General features: G+C 39.9%; 1 protein-coding gene across 4 annotated transcripts; it reads left to right on the plus strand.

The window, feature by feature from the left end:
• Window positions 1-361: 361 nt before the first annotated feature.
• Window positions 362-6,548, plus strand: LOC116037320 (monocyte chemotactic protein 1B-like). Of its 4 annotated transcripts, none has more exons than XM_031281183.2 (4): window positions 362-808; window positions 1,906-2,031; window positions 2,142-2,262; window positions 2,672-3,192. In XM_031281183.2, the coding sequence occupies exons 2-4, from the start codon at window positions 1,965-1,967 to the stop codon at window positions 2,928-2,930; spliced, it is 447 nt and encodes a 148-aa protein (XP_031137043.1). In that variant the 5' UTR covers window positions 362-808; window positions 1,906-1,964; the 3' UTR covers window positions 2,931-3,192. The 4 variants fall into 4 exon arrangements, with proteins under 4 accessions (XP_031137043.1, XP_031137046.1, XP_035861159.1 ...); XM_036005266.1 differs by lacking the exon at window positions 362-808 and adding an exon at window positions 1,621-1,835 and having other exon boundaries at window positions 1,880-2,031; XM_031281186.2 differs by lacking the exons at window positions 362-808; window positions 2,142-2,262; window positions 2,672-3,192 and adding exons at window positions 6,082-6,202; window positions 6,326-6,548 and having other exon boundaries at window positions 1,410-2,031.
• The last annotated feature ends 4,792 nt before the right edge of the window (window positions 6,549-11,340 follow it).

Consider the following 11,340-nt stretch of genomic DNA (forward strand, 5'->3'; position numbering starts at 1 on the left):
CGTTCGCATGTGGGTTTGTGTATATTCTCAAGTGTATGTATTTGTGTGCATTTTGTGCTTGGTTGACAGCATCACACCAGCCAAGTTTTCATTGATTTTAATGACTGGACATTTGGGACGACAGGCGTTGCTGTGTCTTGGGATTTGCAGTTGTTGACTGAAGGAGTCAAGGGCATGAAGCTAACATGAGCTTTCCACCCTGACAGCATGTGGACGGCCAATCAGGTGTTGTTGATGTTGTTGTTGAAGTGGTATAATGATGGCCTGGCTGAGATGTACCACAGGGCCCAGATACATAATGTAGGTTTCGGTTCTCCTTTCGGTTTTTCAGTTTTTCTCTTCATACAATCACACATTGTTGTATCTCAGTTTCGCTTCAACTCTTCCTTCAATTGATTTCAAAGGATCCTCTTTGTGTTGCCGTTTAGCTCTCTGCCTCTTTATCGCCCTCACCTCCTCTATTTATCACTTTCACTTTCACTCCTTTTCGGTCTCTTTCTTTCTCATTTTAAGCTTTGAATTGAGCCCATTATATTGTCAGTTTGCCTGGCTTTACGGTTGGATAAATGTGTGTTAAAACTTGAAGATTGACGCACGCTTTCTTCTGTATACACCGTTCATGCCCCTGCTTTCCTCTATATGTGCCCTTAAACTCCTATATACATGTGTTTTCAATACTATTTTCCCCCTCCTCCCACTATATATTTTAACCCATTCCTCCTGGTAGTTCAAGTGGGTTGTAAAAATAAAGCTGGCTTTTCTCCATTCAAAACTACCATCTCATTCATCAAAGGCTGCTCATGTTGAAGTAAGTGCACTCCATGCACTTGGTTAGAGCTGATACCATCATCTATATTTGAGAGTTTAAAAAAGCAGGTAAACACATACAAAATGTTTGATGAAGATCCAAGTTAAACTTTTTATTACAGATAATTGTGACCAAGATATACGGAGTGATATATTTTAAAGTTCGAGGTAACATGAAAGCTTCCTCCATTTTTGACACAACAGCCTCGGTTTTCATCACTGTCAAGACGGTTTAAGGTTGTCAAACAGCTGAAATTTGAATGTCAAAGTTCACCAAAGTGAAGATTTAGGTTCCATACCGTAGTTGTAAATGCTAACATTCAGGGCGATGTCATTTAAACACCCATGCATTCTTAAAAAAAGAGCCAAAAATAAGTTCAACCACCAGTGTGGGTGAACAGGGCCGTAAAGCAAAGCTTGTTTGAGAAGGTCACTGGCATTGATGTGTGTGTGTGTGTGTGTGTGTGTGTGTGTGTGTGTGTGTGTGTATGTATGTGTTGTTGTTATAGGTAGTTATTTTTAAATTAATCATTGAAGTATCATTTTATCTGAATAACCGCAAGAAATTTCCCTAGCACACATCTAACATTTAATGATAATAATATTACATTAATTCAAAGCACCAACCCTCATACTATCAGTGACTCTTAAAGTAGAGGCAGCTTGTGGCTTTCTGAGTGAGTGTAAAGGAAAGTGATGAGTGTATGTGTACACCTATCTATGAAGGTTTGTACTTTTCAGTTATGCTACACTTGTGTACTTGTTGCATTGTGGGTAGGACTGTGGTAAATGGTCTGTTTTCCCATGGCTTGTAAGAGGTGAACTCATTCTTTCCTCTCCCCACTGCGCGGCTACAGCGACTCTCTACCATGGTGACGGGTTAGGGGTGTGATGATGGGTGAGAGGCGGAACGGGCTTGTGTTTTATAAGAGCCAAAATCCAAACTGACTCAAGACAAAGAGAAGTCCGCTCATCGTGAAAGACATAAAAGTGCACGCCACTCCTGCTGTGTGAGAAAGACTGTCTTGATTCATTGCTTTGAAAATTATTCAAGCAAGTAGGATAGTAGTAGAGGATTATTGTGTGTGAGTGATTCAGATAGTATAAGTCTGTGCTGAGAGATACTGCCCTCCACAACTGAAGGACAAAGCCAGAAGATGAGATTCAGCCCGGTGATAGATGCTCTTCTCTGCTTCACCACATGGATGAGCATGGCCCATGCAAGTGAGTACTGCAAAACGTTCAGGCTTTTTGATTGAGTGTATGGTCTGAGTGTTTGGCAGGGTGAAATTAAGGGTACTTAATCTTTCTTTTTCTATGTCTGTCTTGTTTAGCCAGTGGACCGGTGGCCAGCTGTTGTCTCCAGTGGTCTAACACTCTAAGTAGAGTCCCACTTGAACGAATTGTGGATTACACCAATCAGTCTGAAGGCCTCTGTCCAATCACAGCCGTAGTGTAAGTGGTCCTGCAAATTCACATTGTATAGAATTAAGAAAACAAATGTCCACATGTACTCCCGTGTACTTTTTAAGTGTGGGTTCACCCAAATTACAAAGAAAACATCACATGTCCTCACTTCCTCAACAGTTTTCATTGGAACAACTTTCTACTGGAAAATAGTTCATTTGAAAACAGTTCACAGCAAGAACGGTGGATTATTTAGAGTAGGAGGGACACAGTTCATTGAGCTTGAATATTTCAAACTATCTGCATGGCTAGATACAACTAAAGGAAAGTGAGAAAACATGTTATGGTTTTTAACTTGGATGAACTACATCTCTAAGAAAATTGTTTATCAGAACCTAATTAAAAACAGTGTTAAAACAGCATTACGATACCATTAACAGATCACAATCAATTGCAGGTTTCAGACAAAGCGTGGAAGGAGGATTTGCTCCGACCCTAACAGTAACTGGGCAGAAAAAGCCATTCGGAAGGTGGACAAGGAGAAAGAAAAAAAAGCACTGCAAGAGAAGGGACTGAATGAAGAATCAACAAGCGACATCCCACCAGCAGTGTCCACTGCACCAACAAACGCACGGCAAAAGGAATGCAGAAATGGAAGGAGACGCCAGAGGAAGAAGTCCAGGCGTGGGAGGAAGGTGCAGAGAAAACGTGTGTGAGGAATCACAAGACAATTCAAAGCTACCACAGTCAGCAAACATTACTCTTTCCATTTGGACTTGTCCTGCTATATTGCATGAACAGTAAACAAACCTGAAACAAAAGCAGCTTTTTTATATATTATTGTATCTATTAAATATCCAATATGTATTTAAATATATGTTGATCATACCTTGTTGTCATAAACGTGTGTATGTTGATCAAAAGAGCATCATTTTCTACCTTTTCCAGTCAATTGCCAATAAAGTCTTCTTAAGTCGATTTGGTGTATTTCTTATAAACAAAATGAACATTATGTGAAACAGAATTGGTATGTTTTAGTATGATGACACATACAGTACCTGTTCTCAGTAGCTGTCATTGTGTCTACACACAGTGCAATTACCTAATGTACAGGAAGGAAACAAATCTAGACACAGATGAACAGCATATATTCAATAGGGGTGCACGATTCACAAAATGTCACAATTTGATTCGATATCGATTTTCAGGCTCAAGATTCGATTCAAAATCGATTTTCGATTTAAAAACGATTCTCGATTAAAAAAACGATTCACAGTATGTAAATGTAGTTGATTTTCCCATGTGATTGCAATAGACATACAATTAAAAAATAAATAAATAAAATTAAATTATTTTTTTTAAATTAAAAAATATGAATTGATTTTTGGAATTCTATGAATCGATTTTGAATCGGTAGAGCTTGAATCGCGATTTGAATGCAACGCGACCCCTAATATTCAGCTGTTATGTACTACAAGTAGGAATTATAAACATAACAACACATACATATACATATATACACACACAGCATTTTCAAATTGAGAATCTCTGTTATACCCACACAGTACACCCATGGTACGTGTGGGCGTACTATGGGTGAACAGGGCCATTAAGCAAAGCTTTGTTGAGAGGGTCACTGTCATTAATGTGTGTGTGTGTGTGTGTGTGTGTGTGTGTGTGTGTGTGTGTGTGTGTGTGTTGTTGACAGTGTTGGGGTAGTTACTCAAAAAAAGTCATGGATTACACATTACTAGTTACTTTTTTCTACAACAATGCCTTACTTTACTGAATTACTCACTGCTGTAAGTAATTAGTTACACTAGTGCTGACATTACTTTTGGATTACTACGTAATATCACCTGAGATGCACCATAACTTACTTGCCAAATAACAATATAAAGTTAAACCTCATATATGCCCAGATCAACACACATTCTTATTATAATGAGTACATACACAAGACATACACATGGTAGCTTGCAAAATTGTTCCTGTCTGAGGGTGGCCGTCCCCTCTTCGTTACCTGTATCTTGCCCAGTATGCTTCGGAAAGCTGGCGATTCCAATGTCCAAACAGGAAACATTTCCTCCACTGTGTATACTCCCACAAGCCTATTTATCTCTGCTTGGTTTGCCTGCTGTTAAAAAATCAAGTCTTGGCTGCTTGGCTGCTTGGCTGCTTGGCTGGTGTCGGCAACATGCTCTATTCATCAGCGTCCGCATCACTCAGGGTCCGGGGGTCTTTAGTGACTAGCTTTGTGTTAGCATCAGTGTTGTAGTCGAGAGCACCTAAACCGAGACCAAGTCATCACCAACACCAGAGTGTATCGAGACCGAGGTAAGACCGAGACTTTGAAAGTTTGAGACCGAGTCAAGACCAAGACCAAGACCAAGGCAGGGCAAGACCGAGTCAAGACCAAGACCAAGACCAAGACCAAGACCAAGACCAAGGCAGGGCAAGACCGAGTCAAGACCAAGACCACATTTGTGTTAGACAGCCGGAGCCTCTTCTCCTTTCTCCCGCATTCACTTTCTTGGAAGTGCGTGTAAAGGGGGCAGGGAATAGGGGGGTTTACAGTAACACATTTCAAATTAGATATGAGTCAAGTTATTGGTTGCGTTTGCAAGTTTTAAAGGCATAAATCAGACCATGCAGAGGCAATTTAGTAATATCCCTGCAGTTATGGTCTTGAAATAAAATCCCGAGTCCTCTTAACCGTGATCAAGTAAAAATGCAGTTGATTCCGAGACGAGATCGAGACCTCCAAAAATCGTGCATTTAATTTGAAGAATAGAGGATACCTCCACCACTCAAAAGAGCAGTGGCTCTGCCATTTTTGTGTCATGTTACGCAAACGACGAAAAGGGACGTTTGATTTGTTTTTCTCTCTTCTAGTTGAAGAACCAGTAACGCAAGTAACGCGTAATGTGATTACCGAAGTTATCAACAGTAATGCGTTACATTACTGCGGTTACAGACAAATGTAATCTGATTACCCCCAACACTGGTTGTTAACAACCTATCTAGGTCGATATTTTAAATCTGGTACAAGCATTTCTCATATAAATATATCATGTACATATCATTCATCTTAACTGAAAGAAATTTCCCTAGACCTAATCTGACATTAATAAAAAATAAAAAAATATTTCAATGCTCTTTCCAGCCACCAACCCTTTCATAATATCAGTGACTCTTAAAGTAGAGGCAGCTTGTGGCTTTCAGAGTGAGTGTAAAGGAAAGTGATGACTATCTGTGTGTATGTGTACACATATTGTATCCGTTTTTTGCTATTGAGTTATGCTACAGTTGTATACTTGTTGCATTGTGGTAAATGATCTGTTTCTCACCTTTGGTTTCTTATTCTTTCCTCTCCTCACTGCACGGCTACAGCGACTATGCTCCATGGTGACAGGTTAGGGGTGTGATGATGGGGGAGAGGCGGAAGGGGCTTGTGTTTTATATGAGCCAAAATTAAAACCTGAGTGATCAGAAAGACAGAGAGAAGTACGCTAATCGGAAAGACATGAACGTGCTCCTGCACTCCTGCTGTGTGAGAAAGACTGTCTTGATTCATTGCTTTGAATACTACTCAAGCAAGCAGCAGGATTATTGTGTGTGAGTGATTCAGATAGTATAAGTCTGTGCTGAGAGATACTGCCCTCCACAACTGAAGGACAAAGCCAAAAGATGAGATTCAGCCCGGTGATAGCCGCTCTTCTCTGCTTCATCACGTGGATGAGCATGGCTCATGCAAGTGAGTACTGCAAAACGTTCAGGCTTTTTGATTGAGTGTATGGTCTGAGTGTTTGTCAGGGTGAAATTAAGGGTACTTAATCTTTCTTTCTCTATGTCTGTCTTGTTTAGCCAATGGACCGGTGGCCAGCTGTTGTCTCCAGTGGTCTAACACTCTAAGTAGAGTCCCACTTGAACGAATTGTGGATTACACCAATCAGTCTGAAGGCGTCTGTCCAATCACAGCCGTAGTGTAAGTGGTCCTGCACAAGTTTTTGTTCTAACTTGGATAAACTACCTCTTTAAGAAAAAACTCAATTAAAGACCATGTTAAAACAGCATTACGATACCATTAACAGTTCACAATGATTTGCAGGTTTCAGACAAAGAATGGAAAGAGGATTTGTTCCGACCCTAACAGTGACCGGGCAGCAATAGCCATTCGGAAGGTGGACAAGGAGAAAGGAAAAAAAACAACGCAGAAGACGGGACTGATTAAAGGCTCAACAAGCAACATCACACCAGTGTCCACTGCACCAACAAACGCACCACAGAAGGAATGCTAATGGAGGAAGGGGCAGAGAAAACGTGTGTGTAATGCAAATATTACTCTTTCCATCAGGTGCAGCTAAATTGCATGAATAGCAAACAAACCTGAAACAAAAACAGCATTTTATACATTATTGTATCTATCAAATAGTCAATACATATTTATATATATGTTGATCATACCTTGTTGTAAAAATGTGTGTATGTCTATCAAAAAAGCATACTTTTTCATTTGCCAATAAAGTCTTTTTGAGCAGATTTAGTGTTTTTGTTATGAACAAATGGAACATTATGTGAAACAGAATTGGTGTGTTTGATGAAATATATAGCTCTGGTGTTAACACACAGGGCAAATAACACATGTACAGGAAGGAAACCAGCATGCAATAGAAAGCTAAACAGAGAAAACAAGTTCTAGATCTAGATACAGATGAACAGCATAGATACAGCTGTTGATGTACAAAAAGTAGCAACATCAGCTGGACAGACAATCTTACAGTGTCTATATACACACACATACAAATGCATATTGTATAGATTGTGGTCAGGTTAGTAGCTGTACTATGCAAGTAGTGCATGACGATGCAAAAAAAAAACTGGAATAAATACTGTTGGAAGGTAGCATATATTACATAGACATGGGTGGCTTTTTGGATATTTACTGCCAGACCATAATCTTGCACATGATGATATGCACATTTTAACATGCTGTAATAGTTACACTGTGATATAATATGCAACAAACACTATGATGTTTTGACATTGGTAATTGCAGGGTTGTTTTACAGAAACCATATTGGGATGTGACGTGTCTGTTTGTGACTGTGATGGCATGTGGTTAGTCTGGATCAATGGAAGTAAGTTTTCAGGATAAGTGCCTGACATTCGCCATTCACCTTCTGCTCTCTGTGTGTTGATGTTCTCAAAGTCTCTTCGCATCAAAAACACTTTGAGCTAGCAAGCTACGCGTTGAAAATGGCAAGTTTACAAAGAATATGTTTACGGCATTTACTCTCTAACTGGGACGTTTTGGGCCCCATTAATGGGGATTTGCTACGGACAAAATGTACACGCCAATACACTGGTAAGAGCAAAAATGTTATCCATGTATCAAACTAATTTAAATAACTCACATTACTATATTGTGTGAACAGTTAACTTAATATTGTATGTGTCGTTTTCTTTTGCGGTGTGCAAATGTTCCACCAAAATAAGTTTCTTCCCGAGACTATTTTGCAGAGCCACCGGCGCTGCGTCCGGAGGTTAGCGCTGCCCAAGACGATTGTGATTGGTTAAAAGAAATCCCAGAGCGTTTTTTTTCTCCCATCCTAGAATGTTTGTATGATGTAGCCAGACCTTATTTCACGGTGCTGTGGAGATAGGGATAGCATGTGGTCAAAAACGGTCCCGGTGTCAGGGGTCTGAAATATTTTCCCTGGCTGTGTCTTACTGTAACTTGGGATGTGTACAGGTCCTATGATCATTGAAGTCCTCACTGTCTTTGTCTTGTTCAGTGCCATATCAAGCCACACGCTGACAGATTGGTAGAGAGCAGATTGTTGTGATAATGTAGGTCATTTCTTATTCAGGTATTCTGGAAAATGCTATATACTGCTAAATGGCATACCAAACATCTGGCACATCCCACATTGGATTACAAATCATTTTACAAAACACATTTACAAAATATACCATACATGTTTATTGAGCATATTAAATTGAGAATATCTATGTAATACCCACAGATCACAACATTTTTTCGGTGTGTGTGTGTGTGGGGGGGGGGGCATTTTAGGCCTTTAATTCCACAGGACAGATAAAGACATGAAAGAGGAGAGAGAAGGGGAATGACATGCAGCAAGGGGCTGCAGGTCGTAGTCAAACCCGCGGCCGCTATGTCAAGGAGTAAACCTCTACCAACTAGCGCCTGCTCTACCAACTGAGCTAACTCGGCCATCACAACATCTTTTCAACCTACTGTGACGCACACAAAATACCACAGAAACACCGAATTGAAAGTCACAGTCATGAACATGAAACACTGAATTTGGTTAGAAGTTGTGCTAATAGAAATAAACTACTTTAATATTTATTAATACATAATATTCATTTATTTTATAGCAAATATATCACTTTTTACACCAACCTAAAAATAATTAACAGCATCACCTTTGTCATCAGTTATTTGCAAAATACAAGCTGTTTACATGCAGTAAAGATACCACGTTTGCATCATCCTTTTTCTTTTCTCTCTCTTTTCAGCCAAAAAAAATCCAATTCAAGGCTGCAAACTATTAAAACATTTGAAAGTAGAAACAGCTTGTGCCTGGTGTCTTATAGTCATGTCGTAGTATATGTGTGATATTTGTGATACTATTGCCTTTCTTTGTCAGGGTGTGTGTTTTATTTTAAACTGTGGCGCTGCCAAGCCACCACAAGCGCCACATCCTGAACGCTCAGTCGAGCATGTGTCCGTATGAGTGCATGTTTGTGGTCGCCTATTTCAGCAGAAGGGTATTATCTATTAGCGAGAAGTTTGCTCTCTTCTAAGAACACAATGTGACAAAACCTTAGAAAAAGTCATGCAACATTGAACATGTGTGACAGAACTGTCCACCAAATACACATACACACACACCACACACACACACACACACACACACACACACACACACACACACACACACACACACACACACACACACACACACACAAATGTATACAAGAGCTAAAACAAGAGTGGATATTGGACTTTTATCAAGTGACCAGAAACATGCAAATGAATAAATCCAATGTCCAAATGAATGCAAATGTTACTCCATGTCTGTTGGATGTTTAAACAGCTTGTTGGGCTGCCCCCATGTGGCCAAAAAAAGCAATCACCTGTAAGATTTATGGAGATTAGTAGCTCTTAAAATTGAAACTTTGAAATGGGCAAATGTGTGTGCACGTGTGTTGTAAATCTGTGTACACCTGAGATGTGTTCATACAATGTTTGGCTTTTGTGACGTGACTTGTGAGTGTGTGTGTGTGTGCTTGTGCGTGTGTATCGTTCATCTGTGTGCACCTGAGTGAGATGTGTTTTGTGGTTAACCCATCAGGGAAGGAAGGAGTGAAGGAGTTCAAGTATCTTGGGGTTTTGTTCGCGAGTGAGGTGACAATGGAGCGGGAGATTGGTTGGAGAATCGGCGCAGCGGGTACGGTATTACACTCAATTTATCGCACCGTTGTGACGAAAAGAGAGCTGAGCCAGAAGGCAAAGCTCTCGATTTACCGGTCAATTTTCGTTCCTACCCTCACCTATGATCATGAAGGCTGGGTCATGACCGAAAGAACAAGATCCAGGGTACAAGCCGCCGAAATGAGTTTCCTCAGGAGGGTGGCTGGCGTCTCCCTTAGAGATAGGGTGAGAAGCTCAGTCATCCGTGAGGAGCTCGGAGTAGAGCCGCTGCTCCTTTGCGTCGAAAGGAGCCAGTTGAGGTGGTTTGGGCATCTGGTAAGGATGCCCCCTGGGCGCCTCCCTAGGGAGGTGTTCCAGGCACGTCCAGCTGGGAGGAGGCCTCGGGGAAGACCCAGGACTAGGTGGAGGGATTATATCTCCAACCTGACCTGGGAACGCCTTGGGATCCCCCAGTCGGAGCTGGTTAATGTGGCTCGGGAAAGGGAAGTTTGGTATGAAGGTAAATATGGTGCAAAATGGGAGAGCTTGTAGAATACAATGTGAGAACTTGCAGAACAAAAAATCTGAACTTGTATGTTAAAATTTGCACTTGTAAAAATTTAATTTGCACTTGTAAAAATAAAATTTGCACTTGTAAAAAATATTCACACACATGTGATCTGAATTTGAAGTCATACAAAGAAAAAAAACATGAGAGCTTGTAAAAAAAATCTGAACTTGTAAATTGAAATTTGCACTTGTAGAAAATGTTCACACACCTGTATTCTGAATGTGAAGTTACAGAAAAAATATTCACAAATGTGTATATTGATATTTACATGAACACAATGACAGCTGCAAACTTATAATGCAACATTTACTCGTATACTTTTTTTTTACTCTGGTTCATTTTCCATCACAACCACAACTCAGTGATTACAACCTCTGGAATCTGTCACTGCAACTTCACATATGTGCTCTCTCGCATCACAAAGTGGCCAATCTGCGCACCTCGACTTTCACAACACTCTTGACGATACATTTGTATGAAGGTAAATATGGTGCAAAAAGGGAGAGCTTGTAGAATACAATGTGAGAACTTGCAGAACAAAAAATCTGAACTTGTATGTTAAAATTTGCACTTGTAAAAATTTAATTTGCACTTGTAAAAATAAAATTTGCACTTGTAAAAAATATTCACACACATGTGATCTGAATTTGAAGTCATACAAAGAAAAAAACATGAGAGCTTGTAAAAAAAATCTGAACTTGTAAATTGAAATTTGCACTTGTAGAAAATGTTCACACACCTGTATTCTGAATGTGAAGTTACAGAAAAAATATTCACAAATGTGTAGATTGATATTTACATGAACACAATGACAGCTGCAAACTTATAATGCAACATTTACTCGTATACTTTTTTTTTACTCTGGTTCATTTTCCATCACAACCACAACTCAGTGATTACAACCTCTGGAATCTGTCACTGCAACTTCACATATGTGCTCTCTCGCATCACAAAGTGGCCAATCTGCGCACCTCGACTTTCACAACACTCTTGACGATACATTTGTATGAAGGTAAATATGGTGCAAAAAGGGAGAGCTTGTAGAATACAATGTGAGAACTTGCAGAACAAAAAATCTGAACTTGTATGTTAAAATTTGCACTTGTAAAAA

Source organism: Sander lucioperca, chromosome 9, assembly GCF_008315115.2.
Source record: "Sander lucioperca isolate FBNREF2018 chromosome 9, SLUC_FBN_1.2, whole genome shotgun sequence".
Classification (NCBI taxonomy): Eukaryota; Metazoa; Chordata; class Actinopteri; order Perciformes; family Percidae; genus Sander; species Sander lucioperca.

Excerpts from the sequence above, each read along its gene's own strand:
- LOC116037320 (XM_031281183.2), top strand. The coding sequence starts at position 1,965 with ATGAGATTCAGCCCGGTGATAGATGCTCTTCTCTGCTTCACCACATGG. Across the intron at positions 2,032-2,141 it reads GATGAGCATGGCCCATGCAA|CCAGTGGACCGGTGGCCAGC; the intron begins GTGAGTACTGCA and ends TGTCTTGTTTAG. Across the intron at positions 2,263-2,671 it reads TGTCCAATCACAGCCGTAGT|GTTTCAGACAAAGCGTGGAA; the intron begins GTAAGTGGTCCT and ends AATCAATTGCAG.